Source organism: Phacochoerus africanus, chromosome 10 (assembly GCF_016906955.1).
Source record: "Phacochoerus africanus isolate WHEZ1 chromosome 10, ROS_Pafr_v1, whole genome shotgun sequence".
Taxonomy (NCBI): Eukaryota; Metazoa; Chordata; class Mammalia; order Artiodactyla; family Suidae; genus Phacochoerus; species Phacochoerus africanus.
Window position 1 is genome coordinate 71,099,986 of NC_062553.1, and position 21,103 is coordinate 71,121,088.

The 21,103-nt window shown below is 40.7% G+C and overlaps 1 protein-coding gene across 1 annotated transcript in view; it reads right to left on the reverse strand.

Annotated features, from left to right (window-relative positions):
• Positions 1-239: 239 nt before the first annotated feature.
• Positions 240-21,103, reverse strand: part of CDKL2 (cyclin dependent kinase like 2) — a 29,786-nt gene continuing 8,922 nt past the window's right edge. Inside the window, exons 4-14 of the mRNA XM_047798932.1 lie at positions 20,207-20,385; positions 18,606-18,718; positions 17,475-17,614; positions 15,899-15,987; positions 12,794-12,929; positions 11,465-11,763; positions 10,512-10,605; positions 4,686-4,809; positions 4,343-4,449; positions 3,886-3,962; positions 240-2,335 (exon numbers count right to left, since the gene is read on the reverse strand). Of these exons, the coding sequence (XP_047654888.1) occupies positions 3,897-3,962; positions 4,343-4,449; positions 4,686-4,809; positions 10,512-10,605; positions 11,465-11,763; positions 12,794-12,929; positions 15,899-15,987; positions 17,475-17,614; positions 18,606-18,718; positions 20,207-20,385 (1,347 nt within the window). The 3' untranslated portion in view covers positions 240-2,335; positions 3,886-3,896. The remainder of the gene's footprint in view (positions 2,336-3,885; positions 3,963-4,342; positions 4,450-4,685; positions 4,810-10,511; positions 10,606-11,464; positions 11,764-12,793; positions 12,930-15,898; positions 15,988-17,474; positions 17,615-18,605; positions 18,719-20,206; positions 20,386-21,103) is intronic.

Consider the following 21,103-nt stretch of genomic DNA (forward strand, 5'->3'; position numbering starts at 1 on the left):
GTTGCCCTGGCTCTGGTGTAGGCCAGCAGCTACAGCTCCGATTCAACCCCTAGCCTGGGAACCTCCATATGCTGCGGAAGGGGCCCAAGAAATGGCAAAAAGACAAAAATAAATAAATAAAATAAAATAAAATTTTGAAAAGAGAATTAACAGATTATTTCAAACATTTGTCAAAATGACACAATGTTGTATATATGATTCATGGTCTCTTAATTAAATAAATGTAAATACAAACCATATTTGGAGCTCAGTAAGATATAACATTTATTCATTTTAAAACATATATACACGCAGCAAGCCCATTTCCTCCCACCAGTACATACACAACTTTCCTATTAGTTAGTGGCTTAATCATATCCTTGTAAAGTGAGACAAAGTACCTTAAACTGAAAAAAAGGGATTATTCTGGTTCAGTTACCTATGGCCCCAATTTGCAAGATCTTTTTTAAGTTCTGCCAACGTTCTAACCAGATACGATCCCCAAGTCTCAACTTAGACTGTAGTAAATATTTTTTAGTTCTTTAATTCTAAGGTTCACAAAATGTTCTAATAAACAAAAAAAATACCAAAAGCAAAGAGAGACATGAAAAGGTAACTGATCTGAGACCCTCCAACATCGAGGTGCTATTTTCACACTGATCTTTAAATAACATTGAAATAACGTCAAGAAACACTTAGCTTTTAAGTATTATCTGTGTTCCATGCTATAGAGTCTGCTGGAAATATTTTCCAAAGTCAAAATAAAATAATAATATTTTAATGTGAAGCCTGTTAATACTTATACACACCAATTTTGTTCAGCATGTTACCATGCCAATCTAGTCAAACACCTGGCCAGAGGTTAATGATACAGCTTCAAAATCAAGAAATTTTAGTTGAATCACCTGTAGACACTACATCGAAGTCCCTTATTTTGCCTCCTATGGGATGTCCAACTCTTTTGAAGCCCAAGTGTCTAAGGTCAGAATTTCAATACTCAGCTCCTTAGAGTAAGAGAGAAAAGTGCTATTAAGTTTTTCCGTTAAGTTCTAGTCAATGCCTTTTGGGAAAAAAAATACATTGTTAATTAGTTAGGGCAAAAAACATCCACACAAATTCATGTCCCCTTAACAACCTCTCTAAAATAATAAATGCAAAACCCAGAAGCCAAGAGCTTGGAGTCCAACTGGTTTAACTCTCCCACCCGAAAGTTGGGGACCAGTGCATTAGAAAAGACGTCGTGTGGGCTGTGGGGAAGCACCCTGGTGAACAGCTTTGGGGAAGACCAGAGGGTTTGGGGAAGCAAGGAGACGGGGACATCTCTGGGTTATGTCTACTGTCTCCTTCAAATTATCGGAGTGGACATCCATCCCCAGAGCCCCTCCAGCTGGGCCGTTCCAGAGCCAGTGGCCCAGAGAGAAGCAATCAGCCCTGGTCAATGGGTAACCCTGCTTCCACCACCTAGTTTTCAATTTTTTTTTCCCCCCAATGAGAAAGAAGCACAGTACTCATCTCCATGGTAGACTTATAAAATTCTCCTTCACCACTCTCACTCCAATCATGTTCCTACACACAGAAACATGAGCACCAGAACCTTAAAAAACAGAGGACTGTCCAATGTCAGAGTCACACCAGGTCGTGAGAGAGAAAGGGTTTCTTTGTGAACTTTGCATTTGTGTGGGTCTTAGAATTTTGGCAGAGAGGCCAGATTTGCACAGTAACACTGATCAAACATCAAGGATAATCACAGAACCAAAGATATACATCTATTCACAGAGAGCAGTTACATTTCTCCTTAAAGGCTAGAAACAAGCAAGATTTTTAAATGTGTTTTATGGATAAGTTAGGGTAAAGGAAACATTTTCTCTTACTGATCCTAGCTGTTTTTTGTTTTTTTTTTTTATTTTCTTCAAACTGATCCTAGTGTGCATCCCCCACCTCCACCAAACCCACCCCCAAATAAATACACACATTTACACAGATAACTCACACGGTTCGATGCATTAAGTATCATGACCTTTTAAATGCTTCTCTTTTCCCCCCCCTTTTTTTACTCACTTTAGATACACAATCTACTAATAGTAAATACACATTCCTGTAACAAGAACCCTATCACTATGCTTTCACTGGATATATGCTGGAAAGGCATCAGTGGACTTGAAAGGTGATGGGCTAATGGTGGGAAGGGACAGTTGTTAGATCTTCCTTTGAAACACTTGGAAGTCTTTGTCATCTTCTGTGAGGCCTTAAGAAAAATGCAGGCAGCTCAGAAGCCAATGTTCAAAACCACAAAGCTCTTCTAGGATGTCTGCACTTTCATTGCAAAAGGATGTCGCCTCAAGTGCAAGAGCAGCATCTAAAAGCAAAGGGGGATATACGTCACCAAGGAGTTTACACAGAATCTTCTAGAAACTGATTTCTACCTCATTTGCTTTCTCACATTGCATATACTGATTATACTGGTATATGTGGTCTATGAAAACTTTAGATCATATGTATCAAAAACAAGATTTTAAAGACAATCTTCAGGATAATTACCCACCAAAACTATTGAATGTAGCACAATATCTCCTTTTAGGTAAATAATGACCAATTTTGACAAAATAGGCCCAAGATTTATAGAGCTTTCAGTTTATACAGTATGTATAACAAATGCATTGCAATGACTTCTAGTAGGTCTTGGAAGGGACCTGTGAAAATGAGAAACTAAAACTTAAGATTTGTTTATTTCACAGTAAATTCACATTTGATGTCACAGATATTCAAAGTGCTTTGTGGGGAGTTCCCATTGTGGCTCAGCAAGTTAAAAACCCAACCTACTCTCTGTGAAGATGTGGGTTCGGTCCCTGGACTCACTCATTGGGTTAAGGGCCCAGCGTTGCCACAGGCTGCAGCACAGGTCACAGATGTGGCTCGGATCCCATGTTGCTGTGGCTATGGCTGTAGTTGTGGCTATGGCGTAGGCCTGGAGCTGCAGCTACATATGGTTAGTTTCCCTAACCCAGGAACTTCCATATGCTGAGGGTGGGGCAATAAAAAGAACAAATAAAATAAAATAAAATAAAATAAAATAAAATAAAATAAAATAAAATAAAATAAAAAAATAAAAAGTGCTTTGTGGAAGTTAACAGATTAATTTCTACAACACAGTTGTAGAACGTGGTATTTTATCATCAACCCATTTCACACCATTAGAGATACTAAGTTTTGAATGACTTGTCTGAAATCAAATAGCAAGTTATCACCTTAAAAGGTCTGATTTTTAGTTTTTAGGACTAAAAAGTTATATTTAAAAGAAAGACAATTATTTAGTATAGACCTGATACCTCTCTATTAGGGAAAAGATTACCAAGCAATCATTTTTTATTCTTAATTTTTTTGCTTTTTAGGGCCACACCTGCAGCACATGGAGGTTCCCAGGCGAGGGGTCCACTCAGAGCTACAGCTGCTGGCCTACACCACAGCCACAGCAACGCAGGATCCCTAACCCACTGACTGAGGCCAGAGATCAAACCTGCATCCTCATGGATGTTACTCAGGTCCATTAACCACTGAGCCATTTAATCTTTTTTGCTTTATGAGCCCCAAAGGCAAACAACTGATAAGGGGGAATACATATATATCCTCCATAGCACTTGTCATCCTAAATTCACATTGCTGTATCCAACAAAACACAGGGGATCAGTCCGAAAGCAAGAGATGTAAGCACTACAAAAAAAAAAAAAAAAATCCCACAGACAAACGCTACTACTGCTTTTTTAAGTAGTATAACTCTTTCTCTATCAGGAATTCTCATGCTGTCAATCATTGGAAAATGTTTCAGCTGCAGAATCTATAGCTTCGGCAAGCTACAAAACATTCCTCGTAAGACGTTACATGGCTTCACGTGTGAGAAACCAGACCTACCCAAATGACAGTCAGTGCTGGTGTTCCACCCGAGGTAAATCAGCCTCTGAATCATTTGGCAGGGGAGATCCCAATACCTACAAGTTAATAATTGGGCATTATAGATTCTCAGTAAGAGTCCTTCTCCCCCCAAATCCCAATTCTCATTCAAATAGCAGATGATTAGAACTAACTAGTCATAGCTCAAGCTGCTGACACAGCAGAAGATGAAGTAAGGGCTTCATCTTACTCTCTGACTTTGTCGATTACTGTAAGCTAGGAAATGTTTATGTAATTACATATATATGCAAAAAAAAAAAAAGGTATTCAATGCAATGAACCAGAAGACCAAGTTTAACAAGCAAAATTTTGTAGATCCCACTGGTAAACCTGCCCAATCCTTAACAGCAAGCTCTCCCTAAGACACTTAAATGGGAAGTATGAGAGAGACCCTAGGGACATACGAGTGTTTCTGTACCTGATGTAATGCGATACCCGGAGTGTGCAAGTCAATAGTGGCCAGAGAAGGAATTCGAGATTCTAAAAGATTTTTGTTCTCTTTTCTTATCAACCTGGAATTTCGAGCTAGACAAAAATAAGCATGAACACAGTGAGAAAATTAGACATTTTTGTTAGTTTTCCACATTTTGTATCTGTCCTTCAGTATATAGTTAGGGTACATAAGCCTGTACATATTCACATACTTAAATATGTAAAGTTACTATACATGTTTATTTTTCATATTCTAATAGTTTATTTAATATACATTTTAAATAATATAAAAAAAAAGGGCTGAAAAAGTAAAAGCATAACGAACATACCAATGCCTTCCAAGGCTTTTAGTTCAGGAAGATGATTGTAGTTTAGTTCAGGCAAACGGACATCTGTCTTCGAGAATTCCCTTCTTTTCTTATTCGCCTGAAGTAGGCTCTTTTCACTAGCAACCTGACAGCATCAGAATGGTTAACACAAATGAATTAGCTTCCACATGAGCTTACGCTCTTCTGTAACTACTTCGTTCACAGCCTAAAATGCATGGGATTGAAAACTAGAAAAAGTCAACCTTTGAAGAACATTAATAACATACAAAACAATCTCACCCAATTATTTCAAACCTCTTCCTCACTGGATTTCTTACCATTGCCAACGAGTGGTTTGCTTGGTGGCTGTGAGTTTCTCATCCCCCATCTGCCAGCCCTCAGTAGGCACTGGCAAGCAGTGAAGGTTTGAGAGATGGGCATCAATCCTGAGCATCAAGGCCCTTCAGCCTGCAAGGTCGGGCCTTATGACACTTGCTGGGCTTTTCAGCACATCCTTGGTATCGTCACCAAAATCCTGAGAAGACCCTCTTGTCTTGTGTATATCACATCTCCTGGCTTGATTTTTGCTTTCCCAGTAATAATCTCCTCACTTATTTTTAAATATTTGTCCTCATCTTGCGCCTCAGAGTTAGTAAATGATACTATCTTCCTATAAATACAGTTGATTAAGTAAAAGATTATAATGTCATTCTTTTCCTAGTCTTTTGTAATACTATCACTTCGTATTTGATAAAGTCTGAAAAAAATAATAAAGAGGGAAAACAGGAGCACTTCAATTCTGCACCTTTGTCAATCGGACATTTTTCCAAGGTTTCATTTGAGAATCGCAGAAACTCTATATTCTTTTCCACATTTTCAAAACAGATGATACAGAGATTATGTGATTGGCTAAAAGGAAAAACACCACACTTGTATAATGAAATCATAGGTATGTCCATGTATATACACATATATGCATGTATACTGACATGTACACATGAAGATATATAATGCCAATGTTAAGCCACTGAGGTTCTGGAGGCCTCACGTTTAATATTCCATGAATTGCACAAATCTGCCTCCCAGAAAGTCTTCAGAAGTCCTGTAGAATGAGCGCTAAGGCTCTTGGTTCAAATCAGCTATAAAACAAAATTAGTTTAAAAAAAAAATCTGCAAGTACAAAAAAATAAAATGAGTCCAAACTACTAGATTTATATACTCAAAAGGTGACAAGCAAAATACACAAGAGATGTTTATAATAATATATATTCACATCTCAGAATCAGGGCATAAAGCGTGGGAGAGCTGCACTGATACTCCACCTAGAAGTTGAAGAAAGTTTAGGCTTAGCTCTCTACCTCTGTTAATTTTCATTACAAAAAGGCTCCTGTGGGTCTTTCCCCCACTAATCTTTACCTTCTTTCTTAATCGTGTTCCAAAGAAGGATAAACAGAAATAAGACCTAAAATTATCAGCCAGCGTTGATTACGCAGTACCTGAAAGAAGGGTGATGGCAACTCTAGCAAAATGGTCCTAAGCCAGCTGTGAAAAGACTGCAATCAAAATCATCTTCCAGGAGTTCCCATCGTGGCTCAGTGGTTAACGAATCCAACTAGCAACCATGAGGTTTCGGGTTCGATCCCTGGCCTTGCTCAGTGGGTTAAGGATCGGGTGTTTCTGTGAGCTGTGGTGTAGGACGGTGGCTACAGCTCCCATTCGACCCCTAGCCTGGGAACCTCCATATGCCTTGGGTGCAGCCCTTAAAAGACAAAAAAAAAAAAAAAAAATCTTCCAAAGCAGACCAGGAAAGTAAAACACAAAAATATCCACAAATAAATTGGTAGGGGATACCAAAAAAGAAAGTATTATGGGTACAGAAAATAGAGGCTAAAAATAATTTAAAAGAAAAGCAAATGCCATGTCTAAATCATAAGAGATATGAAAAGAAATATAAAAAGAAGGCTCTATTTTTTTCAGCTCTGAGGATAATGAGAGAGGTAGAGAAGGAATTCTATGAGAAAAAGACTCCTTTGGGAGTGCATCCACACCTCCCCTTCCCTGGCAGAAGAATCCATTCACCACATTTCGTAAGCAGCGTCAATGCACTAGAGACTGTTCTGGGTGTAGACGGAGCAAAGAGGAAAACAAACAAAGCACAAGTCTCTGCCTTAGAAGTTTACATCCTGGTGGGGCAGTGGGGGCAGAGAGAGACAGTATATAGATAAGAGAATCGAGATGATTTCAGCTAAGACAAGGGGAAAAAAATTAAGCAAGGAGAGAGGAGAAAATAATGGGAGACAAAGTGAGTTATAAATATTTGGGAAGACCTCACAATAAGGTTTCCTGTAAGCCAAAGAGGAGAAAAAGCAAATTCTTTGGATTATTTTGGGAAAGAATGCTCTAAAACTGAGGAAATAGCAAATGCAAAAAACCCAAAAGTGGAAATATGTCTGGCCATGTTCCAAGAAGAACCAGGAGATGGATGTGGTTGGAATAGAGTGATCAAAAATGAGAGTAACCAAGGGTGAGAGAGACAGATGGGGTGAGTCCTTCAGGGACTAATAGGCCCTGAAACACTGTGCTCTTGACTTGGAGATAAGAAACCAAGGGAGGGTTTTGTTTTGTTTGTTTTTTGCTTTTTAGGGCCACACCTATGGCATATGGAGGTTTCCAGGCTAGGGGTCCAATCAGAGCTGCAGCTGCCGGCCTACACCACAGCTCACGGCAACGCCAGATCCTTAACCCACTGATCGAGGCCAGGGATTGAACCTGCAACCTCATGCTTCCTAGTCGGATTCCTTTCTGCTGCACCATGATGGGAATTCCAATGGAGGATTTTGAATGGAAGAAGGATGATGATTTGACCTAACTTTAAAAGGAAGCATTCTGCGGAAATAAAAACAAAATAAACAAACAGGACCTAACCAAACTTAGAAGCTTTTGCACAGCAAAGGAAATCATAAACAAAACAAAAAGACAACCTACTGACCTGGAGAAAATATCTGTAGACAATGCAAACAATAAGGGCTTGATTTCCAAAATATACAAACAGTTCCTACAACTCAACAACAATGACAACAACAAAAACCCAGCCCAATCAAAAAATAGAAGACCCAAGGCATTTCTCCAAAGAAGACATACAGATGGCCAATAGACACATGAAAAGATGCTCAACATCATTAATTAAAGAAATGCAAATCAAAACTAGGAGTCATGCCCTCACAATGGTCAGAATGGCCATCATTAGAAAGTCTACAAATAACAAATGCTAGAGAGGGTGTAAAGAAAAGGGAACTCTCCTACACTGTTGGTGGGAATATAAGTTGGTGCAACCACTATGGAAAACAGTATGGAGTTTCCTTAAAACAACAAAAATAGAGTTGCCATATGATCCAGCAATCCCACTCCTAGGCACATACTGGAAGAAAACTCTAACTCAAGAAGATACATGCACCTCAATGTTCACAGCAACATTATTTATAATAGCCAAGACATGGAAGCAATCTAAATGTCCATCAACAGATGAATGGATAAAGAAGATGTGAGATATATATATACATACATACATATATATAATGGAATATTGCTCAGCCATAAAAAAAGAATAAAATAATGCCATTTGCAGCAACATGAATGGACCTAGAGATTATCATACTAACCATAAAAAAAGAATAAAATAATGCCATTTGCAGCAACATGAATGGACCTAGAGATTATCATACTAAGTATGTCAGAAAGAAAAAGACATATATCACGATATCACTTATACATGGCATATAAAATATGATACAAATGGACTTATTTACAAAACAGACTCATAGACATAAAAAACAAATGTACGGATACCAGAGGAGAAAGGAGGGAGGTATATAAATTAGGAGTTTGTGATCAGTAGACACAAACTACTATATTTAAGACAGATAAACAAGAAAGTCCTACTGTACAGCACAGGGAACAATATTCACTGTCCTGTAATAAACCATAATGGAAAACAATATGAAAAAGAATACATATATACACACACACATGTATATATGTATGTGTGTGTGTATAACTGAACAACTTTCTTGCATAAGAGAAATTAACACAATACTGTAAATCCGCTATACTTCAAATTTAAAATTAAAAAAAAATTTTCTTTTGTCTTTTGTCTTTTTTGTTGTTGTTGCTGTTGTTGTTGTTGCTATTTCTTGGGCCGCTCCCGCGGCATATGGAGGTTCCCAGGCTAGGGGTCGAATCGGAGCTGTAGCCACCGGCCTACGCCAGAGCCACAGCAACTCGGGATCCGAGCCGAGTCTGCAACCTACACCACAGCTCACGGCAACGCCAGATCGTTAACCCACTGAGCAAGGGCAGGGACCGAACCCGCAACCTCATGGTTCCTAGTCGGATTCGTTAACCACTGCGCCACGACGGGAACTCCTGAAATTAAAAAAAATTTTAAAGAAGCATCTGGCAGCTGTGTTGAACATAATAATGCTACTGTGAACTTTCAGAAGACCACTGAACCTTGACAGGCTTCTACTACTGCAATCTGACGCTACGTTTTAATTTGTTGATTCACTACTAGACTGTGAGCTCCTGAAGAGAAATACTGACTTTGTCATCTCCAGCATCTTACACATAGTAGATAATCAATAAATATTTGTTAAATTAACAAATATAATAATTTTTTTTTTTTTACTTTCTAGGCCCTCACCCGCAGCATATGGAGGTTGCCAGGCCAGGGGTCCAATCGGAGCTGCAGCTGCCAGCCTACACCATAGCCACAGCAACATCGGATCCGAGCTGCGTCTGTGACCGGCACCACAGCTCATGGCAACGCCAGATCCTTAATCCACTGAGCGAGGTCAAGGATCAAACCTGTGTCCTCATGGATACTAGTCAGGTTTGTTACCACAGAGCTATGACAGGAACTCCCAATAAATAGAATACTTTCATCAAAAATCTGATATGAGTAAGATAAGACAATTTATCTTCTCATCTACCCAAAAAAAAAACTGATCACCAAGCGTTAGATTAAGAAGGTTTACAGTTACTCGGAGTTCCCGTTGTGGCACAGTGGAAACGAATCTGACTAGGAACCATGAGGTTGTGGGTTCGATCCCTGGCCTCGCTCAGTGGGTTAAAGATCCTGCATTGCCTTCAGCTGTGGTGTACGTTGCAGATGCAGCTTGGATGCCGCGTTGTTGTGGCTCTGGCGTAGGCTGGCGGCTACAGCTCCGATTAAACCCCTAACCTGGGAACCTTCATATGCTGCGGGTTTGGCCCTAAAAGGACCAAAAAAAAAAAAAAAAAAGTTTACAGTTAATGAAAAAATTAAAACAGATGTTATTTTAATAATAGCATCTATATTTGAATGTCCGGACTTATTAAACTTTATCAAACTTAAATTTTAAGACTTTTGGGAGTTCCAGTTGTGGCGCATTGGTTAATGAATCTGACTAGGAACCATGAGGTTGCGGGTTCGATCCCTGCCCTTGCTCAGTGGGTTAACGATCCGGCGTTGCCGTGAGCTGTGGTGTAGGTCGCAGACTCGGCTCGGATCTCGCGATGCTGTGGCTCTGATGTAGGCTGGCAGCTATAGCTCTGATTCAACCCCTAGCCTGGGAACCTCCATATGACACGGGAGCGGCCCAAGAAATGGCAAAAAGACAAAAAAAAAAAAATTTAAGACTTTCATATTTACGATTTTGACAGGCTGGGACGATATATACATAATTAAGTTTCCACTTTATGATACATCTCCAAATAAAATTCTCAGTTCTTCACTATCATATTTAATATTAACAAAAGTTAGAAATGACTAATGCTTGCTCTCCTACCACTCAACAACGGCTCACTTACCGATGTGGTCACATTAATATTATAACCGCCTGACGGAGAATGTTTATTTGGTTTACCAAATGGAATACAATACTTCTTGTTTTTTTCATCCACTCTGCAACAAAAACAAACAAAAAAAAAACTGTTAGAACCAGGAGTAATTTTTTCTCAAGAATAAAATCATACAATCCAACACCAAATGACAGGCAGTTTAATCAAAATTTAATGTCTATTCTTGGGAGTTCCCTGAGGGCTCAGCAGGTTAAGGATCTGGCATCATGGCTGTGGCTGGGGTTATACCTGTGGTGCAGGTTTGATCCCTGGCCTGGGAACTTCCACATGCCACAGGTGCTACTTTTTTTTCTCAGCTACACCCGTGGCACATGGAAGATCCTGGATCAGGGATCAAACTTGTGATGCAGCTGCAACCTGCGCCACAGCTGCGGCAACACCAGATCCTTCACTGGCTGTGCCACATGGGAACTTCCTGCCTATTCTTAAACATAGATGTTCACAGATCTGGGGAAACATCCTGTACTTTACCACTATCCTCGTGCCTCCCAGCCTCCAACTCCAATAAATGACCTTCTTCCAGCAAAATTCCCCCAAGGAATTTCTGTGTAGTACCAAAGGCCCATAGCCACACTGTGCAGCAGCAGACTCTCAAAACCCATTGTCTCATTATCTCTTTAATTATGACAACCTCCTTTTGGATTACTAGACTAAATGGCTATAGATCCTCTTCACCTTAAGCAATACAACCCAATTTTCTCAGGACTCAGGTAAATTTTTTGATCAAATGCTAATAATTTCCATCACATGGGCCAGGAAGTCTTTTGAAACAGCAACCTAACAAGAATGAATAGCATTGAGAAGCCTGAAAGTAAATACACATGTGGCTGACTCGAGAAATATTTGCCATTGGCAAATATGTCCTTAAACAATATCTTTGCCCTGATGTTCCTAGTTCATACCTGTAACTCTGAACTCCTGGGATGGTCCCCATTCCAGAATTCACAGCAGGGGCCACTGCAGAGAAACCGTGTACCAGTGGGGGAATCGCCATGACTGGATTTCTTGTGTGGTCCACGCTGCCATTGCTGTAGTCTCGGAGGCTTGTTGAAGGCACTGTTTTGATGTGGCTCGCTCCGTTGTCATGGAGACAGCTGGCATTCAGAGCTCGACTGATTTTTTCAACTTTTTCTCCATCCATTTTTGACCCTTTTATTTTAATTACTTTAGAATCCTTAACTTTGGGATCAGCATTGGTATCCTGACCATGAAGACAAAAGTTAACAACATCAAGGATCTGAGGAGGATGAAAAATTGCCTTTCTATAAAGAACTTATCAACTAAAGCAGAATTCCAGAGATAATCACACCTGCTTGTGCCCTTGTTTTTCTTATTCCACCTGTGGAATTAAAATTAAACTCAGGGAGTTCCCGTCGTGGCTTAGTGGTTAACAAATCCGACTAGGAACCATGAGATTTCAGGCTCGATCCCTGGCCTCGCTCAGTGGGTTAAGGATCCTGCATTGCCATGAGCTGTGGTGTAGGTCACAGATGGGCAGCTTGGATCCCGCGTTGTTGTGGCTCTGGCGTAGGCCGGCGGCTACAGCTCCGATTAGACCCCTAGCCTGGGAACCTCCATATGCTACAGGTACGGCCCTAAAAGGACAAAAAAAAAAAAATCTCCTTTGCATAAAATTCTAAAAATGATACTCTCGTATCATTTAAGGAAAAAAATGGCATGTGTATGTGTTTGTGTTCTTGTGTTTGTGTGCAACACACATGTCTAAATGTTCTCAGATGAGTGCAATTTTCTGATAAGCTCTACTGCACAGGCTAGTACTCAGTAGGCATTCAGTGCATGATATGCTAAGATTTTTTAAACAGGCCATGTCTATACAGAAGATACATTTTTATAACTAAGCTAAAAGTTAACTTGTTACACACTCAGGAAACTTTTAAGATCTTCATTATTTCCCCCCACCTCAAATTGAAAGATACATTAAATTTTAAATTTAATACACATTAGGGAGTTCCTGTCTCCTCGTTCAGTGGTTAACGAATCCAACTAGGAACCAAGAGGATGTGGGTTCGATCCCTGGCCTCACTCACTGGGTTAAGGATCCCGTGTTGCTGTGGCTGTGGCGTAGGCTGGCGGCTGCACCTCCAATTTGACCCCTCGCCTGGGAACATCCATATGCTGCAGGTGCTGCCCTAGAAAAGACCAAAAAAAAAAAGACAAAAATAAAATAACATAAAAATAAAATTTAATACACATTAAAATATGAAATTTACCTGTACCACAAGTGTTTTTCTTTCTTCACTTAAAGAATCATCTTTTTCCTTTTCCTTCTTTCTATTCTGGAATTTTTTAGATAAAGAAATGTTTCTGGCATCTTTCTGTACTTTTAACTGCAGTTCCTGAGAAAACCTATATAAAAGGACATTTGTCAGTAAAATAAGATTGTACGAGAAAGATAAATCTAGGGAAAAAATTGGTTTTCAGGCCACTCTATTTTTTAAAATTGGGTATTAAGGAGTTCCTGTAGTGGCTCAGCGGTAATGGACCCAACTAGTATCCATGAGGATGCGGGCCTCGCTCAGTGGGTTAAGGACCTGTGTTGCCACGAGTTGTGGTGTAGATTACAGACTCGGTTCAGATCTGGCATTGCTATAGCTGTGGCATAGGTTGGCATCTACTGTTCTGATTCGACCCCTAGCCTGGGAATCTCTATATGCTACAGGTGCAGCCCTAAAATAAAAAGACAAAAAAATTTTAGAAAATTAAAAGATAAACTGGGTATGATACTAGATGGTGTTATTTAAAATGAGAAATGAGGTAGTTTGCAGACCTCTGGGAATCCCTGAGAACCTTTCAGAAGATTCATAAGGTCAAGGCTCTTCTCATTTTAATACGAATATGACTTCTTTTCCACGATGTTAACACATGCACTGATGATATAAAATGATACGGTGGGTAAGACTGCAGGCGCCTTACCAAGAATAGAAGCAGTGGCACCAAACCTTACTAGCAGTTATTGTATTTTTCATAACCACATATTCCCCCTTTTTTTTAAAAAAGATGGAGGGCAGTTTTAAGAATGGCCCTGATGGGGTTCCCTGGTGGTTCAGTGGGTTAAGGATTTGGCATTGTCACTGCTGTGACTCAGGTCTTTGCTGTGATGTGGGTTCAATCCCTGGCCTGGGAACTTTCGCATGCTGCGGGTGTGGCCAAGAAAAAAAAAAAATGAAATGTCCCTCATGAAGCAATAAAAAACTAAATCGAAACCCCTGCATACATCTTTTTTTTACATTCCGTGTTACAAAATGGGAATATTCAGGAGTTCTCCTTCTGGCTCAGCAGTAATGAACCTGATTGGTATCCATAAGGACATGGGGTTAATCCCTGGCCCTGTTCAGTGAGTTAAAGGATCTGGCATTGCCGTGAGCTGTGGTGTAGGTCGCAAACGAGGCTCGGATCTGGTGTCGCTGTGGTAATGTGTGGTGTTGCAGCTCCGATTCCACCCCTATCTTGGGAACCTCCATATGCCAGAAGCATAGCCCTAAAAAGCAAAAAACAACAAAAAACTAAAATGGGAGTATTCATAAAGCACCTCTGCTACAAATCAAAGTGCAATGGTTATCTTAGGAAAAACACCTGTAAGTGATGGAGCTACAAACTAAACTAACCGCTTTTTTCATGGAACAATAGTTTTACTTGAAAGACTGTCGGAAAAAAAAAATTATTATTATTATTCAGACTTGGGGTACTCAGCAGATATTTTCTTTCAAAAAAATGAACAAAGGAGCTTATCACCTCATGGAAAACAACTGATAATATTTGCATCAATGATAAAATTTAAATTTTTATGCAAAATTAGAATTCTGTTCAACTTGCATCTACCCCCGTGAACTTAGCAGATTCCCAATCCCCAAGACTTGTTGATGAGAGAGACTGCGACTTTTGGATATTGTATGATGAAATAATGCCAGCATTTTAAAGCCTTGCATAACTTAGCAAGACAATATTTTCCAAATGCCTAGAGCATGATGCTGCAAAAGCACGCATGGGTAAAAGAGCTATTCAAAGTGCAAGACAGGAGTTCCTGTCGTGGCGCAACAGAAACAAATCTGACTAGGAACCATGAGGTTGCAGGTTTGATCCCTAGCCTTGCTCAGTGGGTTAAGGATCCAGTTTTGCTGTGAGCTGTGGTATAGATTGCAGAGGTGGCTCAGATCTGGCGTGGCTGTGGCTGTGGCATAGGCCAGCAGCAACAGCTCTGATGAGACCCCTAGACTGGGAACCTCCATATGCCGCAGGGGGTGGCCCTAAAAAAACAAAAAACAAAACAAAACCAAAAAAAAAAAACAGCAAGGTGCAAGATAGACAAGTGAATTTTAATGTAACAGGGGAAGAAGTTTGTTGATATGGTTTCAGATTCCACAGTGCAAGCAACTTTTAACAAACTAATACTGTCAGGTTTGGGTTAGTATCAAAGTTTGGGATATAGAATAAAAGAATACCCACAATGATCAAAAAGGGCTATTAAAATACTCTTCCATTTTCCAACTACCTATTTGTGTGAGGCTAGAATTTCTTCATAGATTTCATCCAAAACAGCAGAGTACAACTAATTGAATCCAGAAGCAAATATGAGAACCCAGCGATCTTCTATTAAGCTAGATAGTAAATAGTTTTGCAAAAATATAAAGCAATGCCATTGCCACTCATCTCACTATTTTTTGTTTTGTCCGCTGCACTGATACCAGCAGCAGGAACAGCATAGGGGACCATGTCAGCAGCTCTGGCAGCCACAGGTTTGGTACATCAAGGTCTCCAGCATATTGGCAGTGTCAGCAGTGTCATAGGACTGGATATGGTGTGAGTTTGGCTACAACAGGAGACAGCACCTTTGCAAATGCATCAGCATCCAAGATGATGGCATCACACAGCTGGCAGCAACACAGAAATCAGTGACCTGAGTAGTGTCACCACAAGGAGACTGAAAAGCATGAAGGGACTGCCTTATAAAAAGCAAGGGGGGAATTTCCATCATGGTGCAGTGGTTAACAAATCCAATTAAGAACCATGAGGTTGTGGGTTTGATCCCTGGCCTTGCTCAGTGGGTTAAGGATCCGGTGTTGCCATGAGCTGTGGTGTAGGTTGCAGACACGGCTGGGATCCCGCGTTGCTGTGGCTCTGGCGTAGGCCGGCAGCTACAGCTCCTATCGGACCCCTAGCCTGGGAACCTCCATATGCCGTGGGAGCAGCCCAAGAAATGGCAAAAAGACCAGAAAAAAAAAAAAAAGAAATAGTGTTTGTTCCTGTTATGTATTGTTATGGAGGCCTCCCTTCAGATCTAGGTTGGTATGACCCAGAAAACACAGTCAGTACTGTACCTCTCAGCAAATCCATCCACATGAAAGAAATCATGGTGTAAGAGCTCAGCACAGAAGGGCCTTTTGTCTGGGTCAATATGTAAGCATTTCTGGGAAATCAAGGAATACACACAGTTCACATCAAAGAAAAACGGCCCACACTTACATTTTAAACATAGAGAAATAGAAAATTCTGCTTCAGAGTCGATGGACATTAAACATCCATCAAAATGATAAAGGATAAAGCACCAGTCTAGACAATGACTACCAATGATTGCTAACAGCACACAAAGAAAGACCACCAGACATTAAGTGTCTCTGGACAGAAATATACAAACCTCTCATGAAATAGTCTTACCAAAAACTCAACCTGATTCTGATGGAGCTCTAGCTGTACTATGATTTTTATGAAATATAGGACATAGAGGAACATATTAAACTAGACTATACAGAAAACTCTTAGGGATAAACAACCTATTTCTTCAACAGACAAATGGCAAGGTTTAACAAAAAACAAAGAGATGGAAAGGAGCTTGTAAATTGAGACTCTTAACTCACTGCAGCAGTTCAGGTCATTGCAGAGGCACGGGTTAACCCCCAGCCCAGTGCACTGGGTTAAAGGATCTGGTGTTGTCGCAGCTGTGGCATAGGTTGCGACTATGTCTTGGATTCAATCCCTGGCCCAGAGAGCTTCCATATGCCACAGGTGTAGTCATAAAAAAATAAAATAAATAAAAGTTAAACATTAGGAGTTCCTGTTGTGGCTCAGGGGAAATGAATCCAACTAGCATCCATGAGGATGCAGGTTTGATCCCTACCCCCACTCAGTGGGTTAAGGATCCAGCACTGCCATGAGCTGCATTGTAGGTCACAGACGAGGCTCAGATCTGGCGTTGCTGGGGCTGTGGTGTAGGCTGGCAGCAGCAGCTCCGATTTGACCCTAGTCTGGGAACTGTCATATGATGCAGATGCGGTCCTAAAAAGAAAAATAAATGTTAAACATTAAAAACATATCATTGGAGTTCCCGTGGTGGCGCAGCGGAAAAGAATCTGACTAGGAACCATGAGGTTGCGGGTTCGACCCCTGGCCTCTCACAGTGGGGTAAGGATCTAGCGTTGCTGTGAGCTGTGGTGTGGGTCGCAGACGCAGCTCAGATCTGGTGTGGCTGTGGCTGTGGCTGTGGCGTAGGCTGACAGGTGCAGCTCCGATTCGACCCCTAGCCTGGGACCCTCCATATGCTGTGACTGTGGCCCTCAAAAGACAAAAGACAAAAAAAAATAAAAACTAAAAAACAAAACAAAACAAAAAACCATTTTTTAAATAAAAACATGAAGCTGTTTGCTGTTTCCACACTTAAAACATGCTAGATAATACTAAACAGTTTCTTAAAACAAGCAAAATTTTCAGGCCTTTATCTCTGAAGTCCCTCTAGCCCCGCCCCCACCAAATTAAACTCTTTCTTAATGTGCAAAATTTAAATCATTGGAGAAAATTGTTGACCTAAAAGACCGACTACACAAGGGAAAAAAGAAGACAAAATCAAATCTCCACAGTGTAAATTCCTGGGCAGAAAGTGCAAAGAAAAAGTATGATTACCTTTGCTAAATCTATCACAACTTCAGAGAGCTTGGAATAGCGTCTTTCGAGAGGTACTGTCTCTTTGATTTCAGGCAACCTGACTCCAGCAAACACAGGATTTTTATAAAAGAGCTCCTGATGTCTTGGAATGAGATTACCTGGTGGTGAGAACGGCATACACCTTTGTCATAATGCAGCACGAGACAGGTGATGATAAGCGTGGGACCCAGTTAGCAGAGCTGGAGACCTCAGCAGGCAGCATCAACCACAGGCAGTGCTCTCGCTGTGGTTGTGCCTGGAGGTCTTTATCGTGGTTTTGACAAACGTCAACGCAAAGGAAATTAGCATTCTTATCTCAACACACTCGTTTAGAACAGTTCACAGGCCACTAGGCATAGAACTGAAGACATGAAGGAGCATAGGAAAAGGAAAGGTAAAGAACATTTTATAATTTTTAAGATATAAATACCAGCACTTCATGCCTAAGAGCAAAGTATAAAGTGCTGATGAAAACTGAAAATATTAATAGCCATGTGGTCAGAATCTAGTCTCAGATAAGTAAGTTCCACCTTTTTTATTTTTCGCTTTTTAGGGTCGTACCTGAGGCATATAGACGTTCCTGGGCTAGGGGTCAAATCGAAGCTGCAGCTGCCAGCCTACATCATAGCCAGAGCAATGCAGGATCTGAGCGGAATCTGTGACCTACACGACAGCTCATGGCAAACCCGGATCCTTAACCCGCTGAGCAAGGCCAGGATTGAACCCGTATCCTCATGGTTACTAGCAGGGTTCGTTACTGCTGAGCCACAAAAGGAACGCCAAGTTCCACTTTTTAAAAATTTAATTTTTGCCAACTCATTTTGTACCTGATCCTATGATCTGATTTGATCCTTTTTACCTTTTTTAATCAACTTTAATACCTTACCTAATATAAAACATATATCATCTTTAATGTACCAAGAGCTTATAAAATCAATACAAACAAAAATAGGGAAAAGGAGTTCCCTGGTGGCTCAGTGGATTAAGGATCTGGCATTGTCACTGCTGCAGCTTGGGTCACTGCTGTGGCTCGGGTTTGATCCCTGGCCCCTGTCATGGGCGTGGCCAAAAAAATTCACTAAAATTTAAAATGCAGATGTATGATCTTACCTAAGCACAACGTAATATGATAGAGCTGATCAATGTCAGAATCTCCGGGAAAAAGGGGTTCGCCCATGAGCATTTCAGTTACCAGACAGCCGATGGCCCACACATCAACAGCCCTGAAAGAAAAGCAATACAGAGTCAAATGTGGCATCCTGACATGTTTATTGAGACTGAACTTGCTCTGGATATTGCTATTCGATATTTCTGGTATTGAGAAAAGTAATAGTAAACTTTAATTTACCCCCCAAAACACATTTCCCTGTGAACTTAAAATACTAACTTCCAATTTTACATAAGTCAGGTTTCCAGAAACTTCAATCATGTGCCTTAAGAGAGAAAAGTCTTTGGAAGAGTGAAAATAAGTAGACTTTATTCTGTAAATAAGCCTTTTGGGTTTTCGTTCAGGGGCTATTCACTCTTTGTTCACACATAATTTTAACAAAGTTCATCGGTCTAGCCCACAGTACACTGAAAACTGTGTACCAGGAGGAGGGGGTCATTAGGGACACGTACAATGAGGGTAGGAAGCTAATAAGGAGAAAATAGGGAGAAACAAGTCTTAAAAATCGAGTGCAAGTTGCCGTTGTGGCTCAGTGGTAACGAACGACTAGTATCCATGAGGACACAGGTTTGATCCCTGCCCTCGGTCAGTGGGTTAAAGATCTGGTGTTGCTGTGGCCGTGGCGCAGGCCAGCAGCTGTAGCTCTGATTCCACTCCTAGCCTGGGAACCTCCACATGCCGAGGGAGCGGCCCTAGAAAAGGCGAAAGAAAGAAAGAGAGAAAGAAAGCAAGGAAAAATTGAAAGAAAGAGGGAAGAAAGAAAAGAAAAAAGAAAAATCAATCACAAGAACTTAAAGAATATCCTGGCAGCATTAGCATAGGGACGACTATGTAGAAAATGTTTAAGATCACAGTTTAATTATACAAAAGTTACAGTATGAGAGTAAAAGGAGAGCTCAGAGTGATCAAGAAAATATTGTCATGTGTTTTCTAAAAACAGAAATTATAGAAAATATTTTAGAACAATTTCTATCAAACCAGTAAAAGTTACAATCCCTTCTTCTTTGAAGAATTCATTTATGAAGACAATTTATGCTTTGAAAACGTTTCACTCATCCCACCCTGTTTCTGCCTTGCCTCCCTCGAGCAGTGTCAGATTTATCCACTCAGTTACCCCTCTTTACAAGTGATAAATATATCTATTTCTAACTTACTGTTAAAAACAGACCACTTACCTTGATTTCCCTACCTTTGGGGTTCCCGGTGTGGCTCAGCATAACGAACCAAGCTAGTATCCATGAGGATGCATGTTTGATCCCTGTCCTCACTCAGTGGGTTAAGGATCCAGTGTTGCCGTGAGCTGCGGTGTAGATCGAAGACGAGGCTCAGATCCCGTGTTGCTGTTGCTGTGGCTGTGGCGTAGGCTGGCGGCTACAGCTCTGATTTGACCCCTAGCCGGGAACCTTCATATGCTGCGAGTGCAGCCCTAAAACAAATAAATAAATAAAATAAAACAAATTTTAAAAAAAATTTAAATACCTTTTTATCAAGAAAAGAGAGTTAAATCTGCCCTGCCTACCCCCGGACCGTGTTGATGTCTTACTTGCCGTACTTGACGTCCCCAACCAACAGTTCAGGAGCTCTATACCATCGTGTTGCCACGTAGTCAGTATAAACCTCCCCAGGAGCTGCCAGTGTCCGTGCAAATCCAAAATCACATAACTTGATGACACCAGACTGGGAGACTAATATATTCTCTGGCTTTATATCTCTGTGGATGATCTAAGCCAAAAAGCAAAGTGTGACATGGACTGGCACATCGAGTTAAGCAAATTAATTCTTTTTTGAGCACCTGTCATGTGCAGGACATTATTTTTGTCCCTATAATGAATACACATAAAAGCATATAAAATTGTTCCTGAGTTTATAGACCCTGGGACTTAGTTGGACAAAAAACATTTACGCTTGAAATTTAAACTATCAAAGATACTGTATAAAATATATATATATAATTAATTATCAAATGAATTGTTCTGTTAATGATGCTTTCAAGACTAAAAGAGACAGCGTTGCCTGGTGGCCTAGCAGTTAACCATTCAGCATTGTCACCATGGTGGTGTGGGCTTGATTCTTTGGCCCAGGAACTTCCATATGCCACAGGCGCAGCCAGAAAAAAGAAAGAGCAAAAGAGTAAATCTATCGGAGTTCCCACTGCGGCTCAGTGCTAACGAACCTGACTGGTTCCATGAGGATGCGGGCCTTGCTCAATGGGTTAACGATCTGGCATTGCCATGAGCCGTGGTATAGGTTAAAGACGCAGCTCAGATCCCATGTTGCTATAGCTGTGGTGTAGGCCGGCAGCTGCAGCTCTGATTCAACCCCTAGCCTGGGAAATTTCATATGCCAACAGTGCACCCCCCCCCCCCGCAAAAAAAAAAGAGTAAAGTTACCAGTGAGGACCGGCGTGGTCAGGGAAAACATCCATGGAGAAGGGTGGGCT